The sequence below is a fragment of the Pseudomicrostroma glucosiphilum genome (genome assembly GCF_003144135.1).
Source record: "Pseudomicrostroma glucosiphilum strain MCA 4718 unplaced genomic scaffold BCV69scaffold_5, whole genome shotgun sequence".
Taxonomy (NCBI): Eukaryota; Fungi; Basidiomycota; class Exobasidiomycetes; order Microstromatales; family Microstromataceae; genus Microstroma; species Microstroma glucosiphilum.
The window spans coordinates 565,458-581,628 of NW_020289917.1; the positions used below are offsets into that span (position 1 = coordinate 565,458).

Genomic DNA, 16,171 nt, shown 5'->3' on the forward strand with positions numbered 1-16,171 from the left:
CGCGCCGCCTGCCAATCAGAGTCAAGGAGGAAGCAGCGGTGCTTCCGTCGTCAGTCGTCCATCTTGCCATCCGACCTACTCATCCATCCGCTCATACCCAACACTCGCCCTCGTCCTCATCTTCACCCGCACCTTCGTTCCAGCGGACCGCCAAGTGCTCGTCTCTTCTCAGCACAGCTGCTGGTCTCGATGTTCTGCTATCTGCTCAGAGCTTGATTGTGAAGCGATTAGCAGCAGACACCGCTCAGTCACCATTTGCTCAAGAATCAATCACTGCGCCTTCAGTATCGGATCCTTCGCATGCCTGGGATGCCCCTTCAGCCTACACCAAAGGTCGAGGTGCAAGGCGACAGCGATGACGAGCTGAGTGAAGGAGACTTTGACTATGATTCGTCTGATCTCTCTTCGGGAGAGATGGAGTACGCCGAATCCGGACAAGCCAAGAAGAAGACAGGAGTCTACAAATCTGCAATGGTCTTGGCCACGCCTCGCATTGTCATGAGTCCCGTCTCTCAGCTCTACGAGGACATCGAGGCCGGAGATATCGACTTGGAACCAGACTACCAGCGTGATGTAGTATGGGCAAAGACAAAGCAGAGCGCCATCATCGAATCACTCCTGCGGCACTACTACATTCCCCCCGTCCTCTTCTCGGCCTGCAAGGCTGGCACTGGTGGTCAGAAGTACACGTGTATTGACGGTAAGCAGCGCTTATCGTCAATTCGCAATTTCATGAACAATGAGATTCCCGTCAAGGATGCTTCAGGAAAGAACTTCTACTTCCAGGCAAAGCGTGGGAATGCAGGCCTCCCACCAGAGGTAGCAAAGCGCTTCAAAAGGGAGAGCATTCCGACAGTCATCTACGAAAATCTCAAGGACGAACAGGAAAGAGAAATGTTTCAGAGGGTGCAGATGGGCATGGTACTCTCACCTGCTGAGAAGGTCTACGCCCGCAAAGGTCCCTGGAATGATTTCGTGAAAGAGATGGCACACAAGTACATGGATCACAATCGCCCAGGAGAGAATCTCTGTCATGTGACGGAAACCAAAAGGGCAAGGGAATGGATGGGTCTAGCCCAGGTGAGTGTCATGTGTGATGATGGCATGCAAGGAGCAACGCAAAGAGAACAAGCATCATGTAACGATGGCGCAGTGGGCGCCTGTATCACTTCGAGTGAAGCAAACGCTGACAGAGTACACAATCCCTCCAACAGATCACTTTAATGATATTGCACAGCGGAGATCCAGACATTCCCTGGTCCGCTGCCCGGGTTGGTTCCTTTCTCGAGAAGCACCCAGAGGGCCCCACCAACCAGCTCAAGAAGGAAGCAGAGGAAGCCATCGATCGCTTCGTGACCCTCGCTAATGATGAGCGTTGGAATGGGCCCCTCCTGCCAAGAGAGGGCCGAGGGGCCAGGCTACTCTCTCCTGCTGAGTTCGCGCATGTTGGATTCTTGGTATGGCGATACCCACATGCGAGTTACTACGACCTAGCAAGATGGGTGCAAATTCTTCGGACGGAGGTTCACGAGAACTTCTACCAACACGTCCACTTCGACAAGAAAGTGACAAAGTGGCTCAGAGACAGGATCGACTCTTTCACGGAGGAGGGCGCTGTACCACGAGGCGGTACGACTGGGGGTCGTAAGCGAAAAGTCATTGCACATGACGCGAATGAAATGCAGCCTCGCACACGCCCCCGCCCCTCGAGGGAGGAGCGCGATGCTATGCGCTCTGCTAGTGAGCGCAATGGTGACGCGGGTAGCGGAGGAGGAGCAGCCGGCAATCGAGATGGATCTCGTCAGCAACCGAGCACCAGTGATGCGACCTCTACCGCAAACAATTCGCATGCCCAAGCTTCCACCAGCAGGCAGGGTGGTGTCGCAAGTGCGACCAACGGCCACGCTGCGCAGACGATGCAACAGAGCAATGGCGCACCACAATCTTTCTACAGCGAACAGCGGGCCCAGGCATCCCCCCGTGACCAAGCGGCATCGCCCCTCTTCTTCGATGCGGAGTCACCCAATGTCTCCTTCGCGCCAACGGAAAGTCTCTTCCCGCACGCTCGAAGACTGCCGCCACGCAATCCGTTCCTGTGAGAAGCAGTCGCCAGAGACGCACGCGTAACAACGCAGTGGTACCAGCTGGGATGGCTGGGGGAGGCGAACAATAATCTACAGAAGCGGCAGGGGTAGATGCCTCGGGCGATGCGGAAAGAGGCGGAAGGTAGGAGCAGAGCAGTACGTATACAAATTGATTCCCATTCTCTAGCGTCATGAGTTGTCTTCGTCGTAATCAATACCATGTACAGTACGCAGGTCTTTCTGACTTGCGATTTCGAGTGGACGCCTCCGAGGGTCTTCGAGGCGCGCGCGGACGCCAGCCACCTGCTTCGAGTCACACAAATCTCTGAGTCACTCGCTGTGACAAGGGACATCTCGGCCTCCAGCACCCTACCGTACTGTCTCTCTCGCTCTCTCTCCTTCTCTCTACGTCCTGAAGTATGTCTGTGAAGATCATAGAACTCGATGCCCAGGCCGTGGGCCAGAATGTCAAGGCGCTGTCAGAAGTGCTCATCGAGAATGTCCATGACGGCGCAGCGCTAAGCTACATGGCACCACTTGCCCAGGAAGTAGCTGATCGCTTCTGGCTGGACGATGTCATTCCTGAAGTCACGAAGCGTCGGCGACTTTTCTTCGCCGCTGAGTACGAAGGGAAGTTGGTAGGGACCGTCCAGCTGATCATCGCTCTGACACCAAACCAGCCGCACCGCTGCGAGCTGGCCAAGCTGATGGTCCACCCTAGAGCACGGCGCTTGGGTATTGGAAGAGCCCTTGTCGGGCAAGCAATACAACGAGCACAGGAGCTGGGCAAGATGCTACTCACGCTAGACACCAACACAGGCGATGCTGGACAAGCTCTCTACGCTTCTCTTGGCTTCAAGGAGGCTGGTGTGATTCCGGACTATGCGTGGGATCCAGATGGACGAGCACGTCACTCGACGACGTACATGTACAAATACCTCTAGACTTAGTGTGAACACTCGTTGGCTCGTCACCTGACTACAGTCTGAAGATGGCATGCAACGATCGGGCTTCCCCATGTGCGTTCCGGCTAATCTCCATCCTCTACGCGTGCTGACGTGCTGACGTGCCTCGCGGCGGCTGGGGTCATGTGGCCCTCCAGGGTCTTTCTGACTCAGCAGACGCGAGCGATCGGCTCTCTTTCCGTTGAGCAGAATGGTTCAGCCACCCTGATAGACTCTCATATACTTTAACCTGAGACCCTTGATCTTCCTCGTAATGATCATCTCACTCCATCGTTCCTGACACATCTCCTACATTCTCTTCCCTTCTCGTAAGCTTGTGCATTCTGCAGAGCAATTTGGCCTCCCACTGTCCGACGAATTGCGCCCACATCTCAGACGCCCCTCGGTGAGCTGTGAGGAACAAGAGGTCCGCTCTCCCTCATACGCCGCGCTGTGGCGATGGAAGGCGACTCCTCTCGCGATCCTCTCGAGATCATCGAGGATCCTTCTGAGTTCATCCGACTCCGTACCGAGAGTCAAGCTCAACGGAATCGTCAGGTCTTCTCAGACGATGTGTCTGTCAGCAATAGTCCACATCGCAATGGAGCGAGCCGAGCAGGAAGCTCTACATCTACGCCTATAGAGCTCCCCGAGTCACCAGAAGCTTCGCGGCCACACGATCTTCCCTCACTAAATCCCGCGCAAATCTCGTCTGCACCTCGGAGAGTGATACCATCTGGCTTCAATGCCGGCGAAAGCTCCGTCAGGCGCAGCGTGCCTCGTCCAGGCTCATCTGCGTTTCCTGGAGGCTCTTCGGGTGCGTCATCTGCCTCCTCCACTTCGAGTGCGAACAGGGTCTGGAATCCGCCGCCGCGACCATGGGAGAAAGAGATGAGGCAAAGAGCTGTAGAGACGATTGATACGCTGCGGAATGGGTCATACGGGGGCGGTGATCAGGAGGCTGTCCCCATGGTCGGAGGCAGCGGTGCTCGCGTTCCTAATCGCTTTCTCAATGCAAAGGGCGAATTTGTCAAGGGAGAGCAGTCGAGTGGAGGCAGTGGCGGGAGAGACCGTCCAAACTCAATCGACCTCACACTCGACGACTCTCGCAGCGACGAGGACGACGAGCCTGAGGTGACAGCTGTGCGCAAAAGCGACATCGAGTCCGATGAGATAAAGAACAATGGCCCGGTGTGTCTGGGAAGCATTTCGGCGATCGTGCTCTGCATGATGGGAATGCCTGAACCGATCAAGACGAGGGGCCCCGCTGCTACACATCCATCCTTAGACAAGGATCCGGCATGGGCCAAAGACAATTGGCCGGGCGCTAGTCGTTGGCCTCTTCAGCCCGGGTATCGGCCAGTGTCGATCAGGATGCGATATCCTCGCAAGCCAAATCACCAGGCTGCTCGAACTACCGGCAATTGGTCTCATGGTGGGCAAGCACCTCAACATCATCAGGGAAAACCGGAGCTCGAGGCTTCCGCCATCCTATCTCCGATGGCTAACATAGAGCGACAGCGAAAAGCAGGATACCCAGAGGATCGGATCTCTCGTACACCTCACATTCTAGAACCTTTCGGCAACATGGGGGACCGGTACACTGCAGTCTTGCAGCCACTTCTGGAGGCTAGACAGATCAATTGCGAGGCACGGTGCAGGATGGTGTCTGCGGAGAAGACGGCGAACTTCTTGTTTCCTATTGACTTGCTTATCTTCACTGTCCGCCCCCTGGCAAAATACGTCGCGGAAAGATTGTCCATGGCCGGCATCTATCTCGAGGTCCCCCCACCAGAACAATTCAGCCCTACTGATTACGAAGGCGAGCCGCCCTTGCTAAACCTTCATGCGAATTCAGCGGTCCGAGACAATAATCTCGGTCGGCATCGCTATGGCCCTTCGATGATTCTAGGAGGGGCAGGAGGTGGCGGTGGAAGCGGCTATGGGACCGTCCAGACTCGCGAGATGACAGACGAGGAGCGCAAGAAGCAATTAGAGTCTGTCTACGACACGCTAGTGTCTGGCGAAGATCTGGAGATGGCAGAGACTAGTGAGCTAGTTTCGTCCGAGCTGTTCCCACACCAGAGACAGGCTGTGACTTTTCTGCTAGAGAGGGAGAGAGGGAGGTCGTTCGAAGAGCCAGATCTGCCCAAGGATGGGAACGTATCGCTGTGGCAGCCGATCAAGTCGCGTGTCGACGGGACCATTCGCCTTTACAGGAACATTGTCACGCAGCATGAGCAGCCGGAGGAGCCCAAGATTTGCAGGGGAGCGATCTTGGCAGATGACATGGGGCTCGGCAAGACAATCACAGTGATTGCAACCTTGGCGTCGACGCTAAAGGAGGCTAAAGATTTCGAGAGGTCATTCCGGGGGCCGAGCAGAGGTATCAAAGAGTTGCTCAACAGCAATGGTAAAAGGGCAGCCCAAAACAATGCGGAGGATGGCGATGATACTCTTGCTGACATAGCCAGTCAACTACAAGGCGGTGGAGCTGCCAAGAAGGGAAAAGCACCAGCCGAGAAGAAGAAAAAAATCGGCAAGCAGGAAGCCCAGCGCAATGAACTAGAAAAGGCACAGATCGAGAATATCGACATCAGGAGTCGAGCTACTCTCATTGTCTGTCCGCTGTCGATCGTATCAAATTGGGAGGAACAGATCAAGGAGCACTGGAAGGCTTCATCGCGGCCGAAGGTGTACATCTACCACGGGAGTTCGCGATCGACTTCCCCTGCAGAGATTGCCGATCATGACATCGTCATGACCACGTACGCAACTCTTGCATCCGAGTTCGCCAACCAGCGCATCTGGACCACAGGCGACGCTGCTTCCGAGGATGAAGGATCTGCCACAGAAGACGACGATAGCGACTTCGCCATGCTAGACGAAAACGGTAGAGCTCTGCCTAGCAATGGCAAGCAGAAGAAGGCAGAAGACACCAAGGGTGGCCGCAAGAAGAGGAAGAGACCCAGGGGCAAAGAGGCCATCAACCCCCTTCAGCGCATCGAGTGGTTCCGCATCGTTCTTGACGAAGCTCACACGATCAAAGAAGCCCGCACGATGCAATGTCGGGCTGTCTGCAATCTATCAGCTCAGCGCCGTCTCTCGTTGACGGGGACGCCAGTACAAAATCGTCTTGATGACCTATACTCGCAGATCAAATTCATTCGACTGGAGCCATTCTCTGATCGCAAGGTCTGGGACCAACATTGTGGGCAACGTCAAAAGAAGTCGAGTCTGGTCCAACGAAGCAATGCCAGCCAGAAAAATGAGCCTCTCGAGCAAGTCGCCCTGGTCAAAGTGCAGACTATCATGAAGTTTTTGACTCTCAGGCGTACCAAAGACTCCAAGAAGGCGAATGGCGAGCCGATTCTCCAGCTTCCACCCAAGAACACGCGTCTGGCAGAGATCTTCTTTGATGAGAGAGAACAGACGAAGTACAAGGATCTACATGCCCGCTACAAGGAAGACTTCGAAGAGATGCAGGCAGCTGGGTCTGTTGGCACCAACTACGCCACCATCCTGCAAGAGATCTCCAACCTCCGCATGTGCTGCGATCATCCTGGCCTTGTGGACAGCAGCAAGGACCTGAAGCGATTAAGAGAGGGTGACGAAGATTTGAGCTCGGCCATTAAACGGGACGGCATCACTCGTGAGAGAGCAGCGAAGCTCTTCGACATCTTCAGCGAATCGTCAGCAGCCGAATGCGGTGTTTGCCGCTGCGACCTTTCTCGCTTCAGCGAAGATGCTGCCGGAGGCGCCACTGCCTTAGAGGAGGGAGGTGACGACAGGATCAAGCCAGTCATGACGAAGTGTTGTCACCTCTTTTGCTCCTCATGCTTTCTCAAAAAGGCCGGACCTCGATGGAAGAATCTCAAGAAGCTCAAAGCCGAGGAGCTCATGAATTGCCCATCTTGCGGTGTCTCGCTGAGTATCCTCATGGATGCTATCCTGCTCGAAGGCGGCGACGTGACCTCGACCGTCAACAGCCCAAGAGACGCTTTCAATTGGTCGGACGACGAAGACAATGGCCCTGGCAACAAGAAGCTTAGCTCCCGACATCGCGATGGATTTGGAGCAGATCGCAACATCGACCTCGACGATCGTACAGAATTGAGTTCAAAGATTCGCTTTCTCCTCGGAGACCTCATTCCCTTTTCAGCTTGCAATCCCGCTTCAATGCTCTATGATCCCTCTGCACAGCAGCTGCTTCATTGTGTCCCTACAAAGGAGCAGCTGGCTTCTGGCGAAGCTCGCGAGTCGGTGTGCCTAGCAACCGATCAAATCGATCCCACCGTGTACGAGCCAGTCAAGTCGATTGTCTTCTCCCAGTGGACTACGATGCTCGACCGTATTGGCAAAGCTCTGCACCGGGCCGGTATCAGCTATGTCCGTCTAGATGGCACGATGCGAAGACAAGAGCGAGCAGTGGCCCTAGAAGACTTCAAGAGCAAGAAGAACGTCGAGGTCTTCCTCATCAGTCTGCGAGCAGGAGGCTTCGGTCTCAATTTGGTGTCGGCTTGTAGAGCCTACATTGTAGAACCTGCCTGGAATCCTGCGCTGGAGTCGCAAGCTTCTGACCGCATTGTGCGATTAGGTCAGACGAAGCCTACGATCATCACCAAGCTCATCATGAAGCAGAGTATCGAGGAGAGGATGCTCGAGCTGCAGAAGATGAAGCAGGACCTTGCCAACAAGGTCAGTGAGAAGAGGGGCAAGGTGGACGATAAAGGCGATAAGCACGGGGACATTAGAGTCCTGCTTGGTGATGGCAGCGCGAAGGCGTAGGCATAAACATGGTCAAGGTGCGGCGACCGCAGCGAACCGACATGCACGATAGAAGCCGACATCTAGGGGTGTGATGTCGAGCAACGATAAACTTCATACACCTCGTCATTTCCACATATGTACTTTTTTTCTCGCCACGCCTCACACATCTGTTTTAACATCAGCTTTGTACCATTCATGCTTTCTCCTTCTGTCAACTCGATCGAGTCATCCAATCCTGATCAGATTCGGGCGATGCATATGTTACAGCTGCCCGCAGCGACAGTCAGGCGGCTTTGCCATACGAGGCGAGCTGCCAAAGTGTACCACACAACACCTCGCCGTCAGTCCGGACTGCTGTCGTACATTGCGAGCCATGCGCTTGCCGCTGGTGACTCGACTCACCTCTACCAGATTGCGGTCCGGGTCTCTCACATATACACTCCTCATCTTACCCCTTGCTCCCTCTCTATCCACGGGCCCCAGCTCAATGGCAATGCCCTCACTCTCCAGCTGCTCACACACCTCTTCGATGGGCATCTCAACGACAAAACACAGGTCCTGCGATCCCGGCGTGGGCTTGTCAGCATGTGGATCAAACTCTTTGCCAACCTGGTGAAGATTGATCTTCTGAGTGCCAGGCCCAAAAGTCAGGGCCTGTCGTCGCTGCGAAGGATGGTCCCCGAAGGTCTGCAGAGACATGCCCAGCCGCTGGTAGAAGGCGGCTGTACGATCTAGATCGCTACATGTGATGACGAGATGATCTAGACTGGTCACTGAGATTGGCATGGTCAACGTGATGTGAGGCAAGAGGATGGAACATTGGCCTACTGCTGCTCCCAGGCGTGGAGCTTTCCACCACTGAAGTGATAGTCAGCTAATGAGCAGTGCGGGGAAGCGTGCGAGGATGCCGTGGCGCTGCCCGGCCGAGGGGGGGGGGCAGGCATTACGTAAGCAAAGAGGTACGCCGCGCACGTGATCTGCGCTCCGAACTGCAGCGGCTCAGCGGCCTGAAATCCCAGAGGCGCATTCCACTTGAGCCACGGGCGTTTCGCACCTTCTCACTCCAAGTCAGACTTCCACACATCTCGTCCCTCACACATCACATTCACAATGGCATCTCAAGACCTCGCTTCCACCTACGCCGCTCTCATCCTCGCCGATGAGCAGCAGGAGATCTCCGTGAGTATGCGGAGGACAACGGCTGCGGGTTGTTGGTTGGATGGGAGGGACTTGGGGCGCAGCAAGGATGGAAGCAAAGGGAGGAGGGCAGGGCAAAGTACGGCGATGGGACCCTTGGGACAGAGGCAGAGAAGAACTTTCACACACTACAGAAACAAGGAAGATGGAAGACAAGCAGCGGGCAAGGAGCAGGGACGAGCATCGAGTCAAGAGTCGAGGTCTTGGGATGAGGCAGGGATTGATGCTCGAAGCTGGGGTGCGAATGGAATTGCGATGAAGAGTCGTCTCCCGGGTTGCCAACCTTTGTCATGGACAGTTCTGGGAGGCCTTTTCATAAGCGAAACTCTGGACAACCGCTGATACGAACCAAACCCCTCGTTTCCAAAACAGGCTGACAAGATCGTCTCGCTGACGACCGCTGCCGGCTGCCCCGTCGAGCCCATCTGGGCCACCCTCCTGGCCAAGGCCCTCGAGGGCAAGGACGTCAAGGAGCTCCTGAGCAACGTTGGCTCCGGTGCCGGTGGATCTGCCGCCGTTGCCCCCACCGCTGCTGCTGGAGGTGCCGCCGCTGGTGGTGCCGCTGAGGAGAAGAAGGAGGAGAAGAAGGAGGAGGAGAAGGAGGAGTCTGACGACGGTGAGTACGAAGCAGAACACGGTAGTGCGATTGTTGGTGGACGGGGTCGCTTATCACCGTACATGTTGCATCACTTTGCTCCCTACAGACATGGGTTTCGGTCTCTTCGACTAAGCGGATCGACGATTGGGAGCAGATCATGGCGCGGGCGATTACCGTCTGTCTCTCTGCTCTTCTCCCGTCATCTCATCCGTTCTCGTTGCATCTGGCTCTAGCTCTTCATCATCACCACCTTCAACATCAGCTTTCCTTCCCGCTTGTAAGATTACTACACGCCTCTTCACCATCCTGACGGTGATGCTCTGCTGATCGTCGGCGTCTTTGTACAAAGGCTCGACTCGCAAATGAGATCACATTCAAAAAGCAGAAACGAGAGACTGTATTTGTGTGAATAGATGGCTGGCACGGATTAGAGGAGAGAGAAGCGAGGCGATTATGGAGAGATAGGCAACGAGGGGGAAGAGTGCAAATCGCAGTATGAGAGAGACAGTCTGTCTGCCTTTGCCTTCTGGCCCCTTTGCCATCACCAGCGTCTCAATCCCTTTACCTTTTCCTACATTCACTCCCACTCGATTGTCCTTCCCTCCAAAGCGCTCTGCCGTGCCAAGTTGAGGAACTTGATGCACTGTGCCGCCTCCTGGGGCTTGACCACCAGCACCTGGTCAATGGCCCTATACGCCGCCTCTACAGACCCACTTCCATTCCTCGCACTCTCCCCCGCCTTGATTGCCTGTGCCACATTCTTGTAGTAGTCTACGTACAATCCCGGCAATGTCGGCACATCATTCACTGCCAGCTTGGGCTGGACAGGCGCGGCACCTGGTGCACCAGAACCGGAGTTGACTGCTTCGCTGCCGGCGTCGAGGGAAGTGGTGAGCCTTCCGAGCTTGATCGCCGGCGGTTCGTGCTCCTCGTAAACTCCAAATGCCTGACCTTGCTTAGCTGGTGTCCAGCCCTTCTTGAGTTGATTCTCTTGCGGGTCTGTCCCACGCTTCTCGTAGCTGCCTCGGTTGCCCTCGATACGGAAGCGAGGCTGCTCAGCATCAATGTGGGTGGAGAGGACAGTTGCTCCGAGCACAGCTCGAAGGCCGGAAAGACGAGATCCGGCGCCTGGCTCGTCGGGTGGTAGAGGCCGAGTGGGAGGGTACTGGGCAATGATCAGGAAGTCGTCGTCTACGTTTGCTGAGAGCTGGCCACGCTGATTGGTCACAAAGGCAGTGATCGTCTTGGGCGGTCCAAAGAGGGATATCACTGTTGGCGGGCATCGGGCAGTATGGCTCAATCAGCTGCTCACTCTTTGCGTGTCGTTGCTGTGCGAATAGCACTCACGCTGATCGGCTAGATGGCTGCCCAAGTCCAGCAGGAGTCCACCTCCTTCATCAAACCCACTCTCCTCTCTCCAACCACCTTTGCTCCAAGGTCTGAATCGGTCAAACCTACTCTCATAGTAGACCGGTGTACCCAAGGCGCTAGGCTGTTCCGGGTTGGCAACAGGCGGAGCGAGCAAGCTCTTGACAGTGAGGAAATCGCAGTCCCATCTCCTGTTGTTGAAGGAAGCGCACACCAGACCTAGAGAGGCAGAGAGGCTCACCAGCTCTTCAGCTTCAGACACACGCCAAGTGATGGGCTTCTCGACGATGACGTGGTACCCTGCCTGCAGGGCTGCCTTGGCAAAGGGAAAGTGCGTGGCATTGGACGTGGTGATCACCACCAGTCCCGGCTTGGGCAGGGCAGTCGGGCCAGAAATGACTTCTTCAAAGGAGGAGGCAATGGCCACATCTGGATGCGTACTACTTGCGGGCGGGCCTGATTTGGAGCCAGGGCGCTGCTGAATGGAATGAAGCTTGAAGTGATCTGGGAGGGAGAGGATGAAAGGAAGGTGGAAGGTTCGGGCGCTGGAGCCGAAGCCTACGACCTACAAGATTGGAGCAAAAGGTCCAGATCGACCTTGTCAGATGATGCTTGAGACGAGTGTATGTGTCTCTCAGTGTCTCACCGAAACAGGGATGGGCTGATGAGAAGCCGACATGTTGGTTGTAGATAGGAAGCTGTGAGAGGTGGGGGAGGAGGAAGAAGTGACGTGGGGCACGGCCCGTACTTCCGCAAAGGCGCAAGCGTACGCCGGCGAAGCAGTGGAGGTCAATGTCGCGGCGAACAAGGCACATCGTCCCCAGCCGTAGCGACAGACACAATGAACAAGCTGGACTACCAGCCAATATCACGATGAGAGAACAAGAAGCTCCTGACAGACCAAGCGACGCATCGATTTATGACCATTTCCATGCGGTCATCCAGCAGAGTCTTGACATGAATCTGAGCTCTTCGTGCTTCGCCTGCCTCCACCACCGACACCCATTCACCTTTTGCACTTTCCTTTTGGGCTCTCAAGCAGTCCTGAGGATGATGTGTGTTCCGCTATCTGTCTGAACAACGCTGCTCATGCCGCCGACGGGCAAGGCGTAGGTAGCCTCCTCGAAGGGCTTTTGCATCTGTCCACGACCAAAGAAGCCCAGGTCACCACCTTGTCTTGCCGAAGAGCAGTCCCTGTAAGCAGCAGGCACAATTGCATACGGAAAAGGTCATTAGCTGCTGCCACAAGGGTCAGGAGCCACACACATGGCCGGAATCACTCACGAATGGACGGAAGCGAGCTCAGCGAACTTCTGCGGGGAGGGCTTGTCGCCCAGAGTCTCGATGTGCTCGCGGATGATCTGCTCCGCCTCTTGAGGGCTTCGAGTGATGTTGGACTGTGGATCCATCGCGACGAAGATTATTTCAGCAACGCACCAGCAGGGCATTTCCACCTTCCAGTGAGCCCACTCACCTCCTTCCAGCTAGATGGCCTCCTACTGTTCGCATGCTTGACGAGCAGGTGACTAGCACGGACTTGTCCACTAGGGGCAGCCGGTGCCGCCTGCTGACCCCCAGTACTACCAGCTCGTTGAAGGTTCTCTGCTGCGCCAGGGAGTTTGACGATGTCGTCGGCAGAGAGACCCTGAGGCTCCTGCCAGGTGGACTCCTTTGTGCTGCTGTTGTAAAAGTAGGGGAGCTGGCGACTGTTGCTGAAGCGCACCTCCCATCCGGACGCAGAGGATGACATGTTATTGGTGGCGTTGGTGGTCAGTGCTGGGAGAGGGACTCAAGTGGGGACCAGTGGCTACTGTAGCGTACTGGTGCTGTGAGTCGCTGGGTGCAATGGTACGGCGGTGGTGATGCTTCTCCACGAGGCCTCGTCCCCTTTCCGCTCGGCACGGCGACCTGCGCTGCTCCACGCGCGCCTCTGAGTCGAGGTGTTGGTTGGATTCTACTCGTCAAAGTAACACCACCAAGCGCTCACACTCAATCATCACCTGATCCTCGACTACAATCTCACCTCGTCTTCTTCAGCATATACGCATGGCTAGCCGTATATAGAGCTCTAGTCCTAGACGTTTCGCGCTTGCATCTTCTCGGACCCTGAATTATAGGGCATCGCTTACGTCCAAAACATGGCTCGCCCGGCCACCGCGAGGTCCGGAAGCTCGAACCGCAAGCACGCCGCCAATACCTACGAGTCCGTTCTAGAAGGCTACGAAAATGTCGAAATCATCGGCAAAGGTTCTTTCGGACAGATTCGAAAGGTTGTTCGCAAGTCAGATGGCAAGGTATTTGCGAGGAAAGAATTAAGCTATGATCGCATGTCGCCGAGAGATCGGGCGCAGATTGTGGCAGAGGTCAATATTCTCAGGAAGCTGACGCACAAGAACATTGTGCAGTATGAGGAGAGGTTCGCCGACACAGAGTCGAAGTGAGTGATTGTGCTGTGTGAGAGCTGTATAGAAGAGAGCTGACCACTCACGGTCGCAATTGCCATTGTGCAGCACCTTGTACATCGTCATGGAGTTCTGTCAAGGGGGAGACCTCGGCGAGGTCATCAAGCAATGTCGGAGAAAAAAGTGAGTATGAAGAAGTCTGCTTTTTGCTGAAAATTATCTGTGATGCTCATCGAGAGTGGCCATCTACGTTCTTACCTCCTCCAGTCAGCTGCTGCCGGAAGATACAGTGTGGGGTTACTTTGCTCAGCTGGTACAAGCCCTCGATGCTTGTCACAATCGTCGGACAGAGGAGTCAGCAGCTGGAGATCCACCAAAGACTCTCCTACATCGAGACATCAAGCCTGAAAACGTCTTTCTTGATCACGAGAATAACATCAAGCTTGGCGACTTTGGTCTGAGCAAGGAGCTCCAAGGAGCAGTGTCCTTTGCCAACACCTACGTTGGCACGCCATACTACATGAGTCCTGAGCTGACAACAGGAGCTGCCTACGATGTTAAAAGCGACATCTGGGCACTGGCGTGCGTCATCTTCGAGCTGTGCGCCTTGGCTCCCCCCTTCGATGCCCATTCTCAGGCTGAGCTGACCTTAAAGATCAAGTCGGGACAAGTACCCAGACTACCTCGGGCATATTCACAGGAGCTCAATCACGTTGTTCGAACAATGCTAGATCTACAGCCGCGCAGACGACCAACGACCAAGCAGCTTCTAGAAGTCCCACAGATCAGAGTCACCGCTCAAGCGTTGGAGCTCACTACTTTGGCGAGACAGCTAAAGGAGAGGGAAGCAGCTCTTCTCGCGAGAGAAGAGGCATTCGAGGAGAAGGCAGCAGGGGCCAATCGACTTCATGCGCACCAAGACTTCTCCAACGAAGAGTACGAGGCAGAGCTGGAGAGGCGAAAGGGCGAGCTGGAGGCAGAAGAGACGCGCCTCGTATGGAAAGAGAAGGAGCTGGAGGACAAGCACGAGCGGCTAGAGAACGAGCTGCGTCTGCGAGAGCATCAGATGCAGAGCGAGTTTGAAGCAACGGTGCAGAGAGAGGTTGAGAGGAGGGTGAAGGTAGAGCTCACGGCAAGGCATACCCAGATTGCCTCAAGCTCAGCAATTGCCGGATCGAGCACAAACAGCGCGAGGAGAAAGAAGAGCCTCATCAACCTAAGCTCTGCAGCAAAAGCTAGTGAAGCAAGAGGAGACTCTGCAGGCATCGACGAATGGGGAGCTTTGCCCAAAGCTGCCAGTGACAGAGTTGTCGCAGAAAGCTCTCGTCGACAGAGCAACGACTCGCCGACAGGTGACTCTCCCACAAAACCCACCTTAAATCGCGCACCGAGATCAGAGCCCCTCTCGAGGAAGTCACTCTACGCCTCACCTACGCAAGACCGCCGACCGCCTCACCCACCAGTCTCGGCTCGCAAGTCCATGTCTTCCCTGCGAACAGGGCGGGTAGGCCAGCTGCTCGAGAGGGAGCGGTACAATCCAGCAGCGGACAAGTCAGATACCACGATGAAGGATGTTACGGTCGACGAGAAGGAGAATGACTCGATTTACGGTTGTGTACCTGGAAGCCCTGCACTGTCGCTATTGAAGCAGCAGAGGGCTCGAAGGATCACGCTGGACCTGCAGCGACGCAGCGAGGACAATGCCGAGCAGGACAACGGGGTCGTTCAGCAGCAGGAGCAGGATGTGAGGCCGCCCAGCGGGGCTTCAGGAGACGTCGCGTCCACAGAGCAGATACTGCAAGATCTAGTCGGCGTTGGGCTCTCGGCCAACAAGCATGACTCGGCTTCCTCTCTCTTGACACATCCTCACAGTCGTCCCTCTTCGGCTGCAGGCGAGCAGCAAGGAAGTCCATCCGAGGGGGCAGCCGCAGCAGTTGAAACGGTGCCAATCTACGACATCTCCAACGATCCAGATCTACCCTCACCCTTCTTGCGCAAACCCACTTCAAAGGCGGCTACAAGTCTCGTCGGCAAGCTGGCAAGCGCAAAAGCCAAGGGGAGCGCCGCTGGGCCTACGTCCCTGGTGCAGCGAGCAGCTGCTTTGCGTGCCGCTCAGAACACGGCCTCTGCAGGCAAGGCGGCCGTGGGCGATGTAGCGGGCGCGCCTACGTTGGCTAAGCTAAGAGCAGGCAGCGACCGACCGCGGGCTAGTGTAGCAGGCTCATCTGCCACAACTTCGACTTTGCTCCCACCAGCAGAAGAAAAGTCCGCTCGAGCCTCTCCTACAACCACCGCCTCTTCATCGTCGTCCTCTTCTTCCACTTCCGCTTCCACCACATTGTCCACTCGCAAAGCCACCGGCAGCGAGAGTTCCACCTACTCGCCTACGACGAGCGCCAGTGCGAGCGCGGGCAGGGAACGCCCGCGCTCCCGTCCATCGGCCCTCTCCTCGATCCCTTCTCTCGGCAGTGGATCGGGACAGGGGCCAAGAAGGAGCTTCTACGGCGCTGCTGCCGGTGCGGGTACAGTGTCGGCTGGTGCGTCTGCGCCTGCGCTCCCTCTCACTTCTGGGTCAGCTCGAGATTGAGGAGAATGGAAACAGAATGGTCCCCGTGATCTGTACCCTGGCACGCCCCCTTCCCGCCTGCTTCGCCCCCCGTCCTCTTTCCCCCCTATGCTCACTCAGAGTCGAACCTGTTGCGCCTACCCTCATGCCCTTATACCCTTTTGCTCTTTTGCAATTCGCATACTATCCCTCGTCACTTTTTTGTGCTGCGTCTTGGCATTCGTTCCGTTCCTTGCCTGTCT

The 16,171-nt window shown here is 55.8% G+C and overlaps 8 protein-coding genes across 8 annotated transcripts; 5 read left to right on the forward strand and 3 right to left on the reverse strand.

Annotated features, from left to right (window-relative positions):
* The first annotated feature begins 59 nt into the window (after positions 1-59).
* On the forward strand, positions 60-2,356 carry BCV69DRAFT_171610 (hypothetical protein). The gene is made up of 2 exons (XM_025489500.1): positions 60-1,080; positions 1,215-2,356. The coding sequence occupies exons 1-2, from the start codon at positions 301-303 to the stop codon at positions 2,097-2,099; spliced, it is 1,665 nt and encodes a 554-aa protein (XP_025348641.1). The 5' UTR covers positions 60-300; the 3' UTR covers positions 2,100-2,356.
* A 244-nt stretch (positions 2,357-2,600) lies between these two features.
* On the forward strand, positions 2,601-3,250 carry BCV69DRAFT_282206 (acetyltransferase). The gene is made up of 2 exons (XM_025492272.1): positions 2,601-3,103; positions 3,187-3,250. Exon 1 carries the CDS (start codon positions 2,612-2,614, stop codon positions 3,026-3,028), a length of 417 nt encoding a protein of 138 aa, XP_025348642.1. The 5' UTR covers positions 2,601-2,611; the 3' UTR covers positions 3,029-3,103; positions 3,187-3,250.
* Positions 3,251-3,997: 747 nt separating this feature from the next.
* BCV69DRAFT_269201 (hypothetical protein) lies at positions 3,998-7,816 on the forward strand (the record flags this gene model as incomplete). The annotated part of the gene is made up of 1 exon (XM_025490883.1): positions 3,998-7,816. One exon carries the CDS (start codon positions 3,998-4,000, stop codon positions 7,814-7,816), a length of 3,819 nt encoding a protein of 1,272 aa, XP_025348643.1.
* BCV69DRAFT_311988 (Glyoxalase/Bleomycin resistance protein/Dihydroxybiphenyl dioxygenase) lies at positions 7,777-8,584 on the reverse strand (the record flags this gene model as incomplete). The annotated part of the gene is made up of 2 exons (XM_025494893.1): positions 7,777-8,108; positions 8,201-8,584. 2 exons carry the CDS (start codon positions 8,582-8,584, stop codon positions 8,082-8,084), a joined length of 411 nt encoding a protein of 136 aa, XP_025348644.1. The 3' UTR covers positions 7,777-8,081.
* A 324-nt stretch (positions 8,585-8,908) lies between these two features.
* Positions 8,909-9,725, forward strand: BCV69DRAFT_248002 (ribosomal protein 60S; the record flags this gene model as incomplete). The annotated part of the gene is made up of 3 exons (XM_025490271.1): positions 8,909-8,977; positions 9,368-9,611; positions 9,700-9,725. The coding sequence occupies 3 exons, from the start codon at positions 8,909-8,911 to the stop codon at positions 9,723-9,725; spliced, it is 339 nt and encodes a 112-aa protein (XP_025348645.1).
* A 26-nt stretch (positions 9,726-9,751) lies between these two features.
* On the reverse strand, positions 9,752-11,894 carry BCV69DRAFT_307604 (NAD(P)-binding protein; the record flags this gene model as incomplete). Its single annotated transcript, XM_025494695.1, has 5 exons — positions 9,752-10,341; positions 10,369-10,862; positions 10,941-11,526; positions 11,608-11,622; positions 11,871-11,894. The coding sequence occupies 5 exons, from the start codon at positions 11,892-11,894 to the stop codon at positions 10,171-10,173; spliced, it is 1,290 nt and encodes a 429-aa protein (XP_025348646.1). The 3' UTR covers positions 9,752-10,170.
* A 46-nt stretch (positions 11,895-11,940) lies between these two features.
* Positions 11,941-12,794, reverse strand: BCV69DRAFT_282209 (rotamase-domain-containing protein). Its single transcript, XM_025492273.1, has 3 exons — positions 12,436-12,794; positions 12,246-12,358; positions 11,941-12,155 (listed from the first exon to the last, which is right to left on the reverse strand). Exons 1-3 carry the CDS (start codon positions 12,709-12,711, stop codon positions 11,996-11,998), a joined length of 549 nt encoding a protein of 182 aa, XP_025348647.1. The 5' UTR covers positions 12,712-12,794; the 3' UTR covers positions 11,941-11,995.
* Positions 12,795-12,931: 137 nt separating this feature from the next.
* BCV69DRAFT_282210 (kinase-like protein) lies at positions 12,932-16,121 on the forward strand. Its single transcript, XM_025492274.1, has 3 exons — positions 12,932-13,398; positions 13,472-13,546; positions 13,631-16,121. Exons 1-3 carry the CDS (start codon positions 13,100-13,102, stop codon positions 15,948-15,950), a joined length of 2,694 nt encoding a protein of 897 aa, XP_025348648.1. The 5' UTR covers positions 12,932-13,099; the 3' UTR covers positions 15,951-16,121.
* Positions 16,122-16,171: the final 50 nt, after the last annotated feature.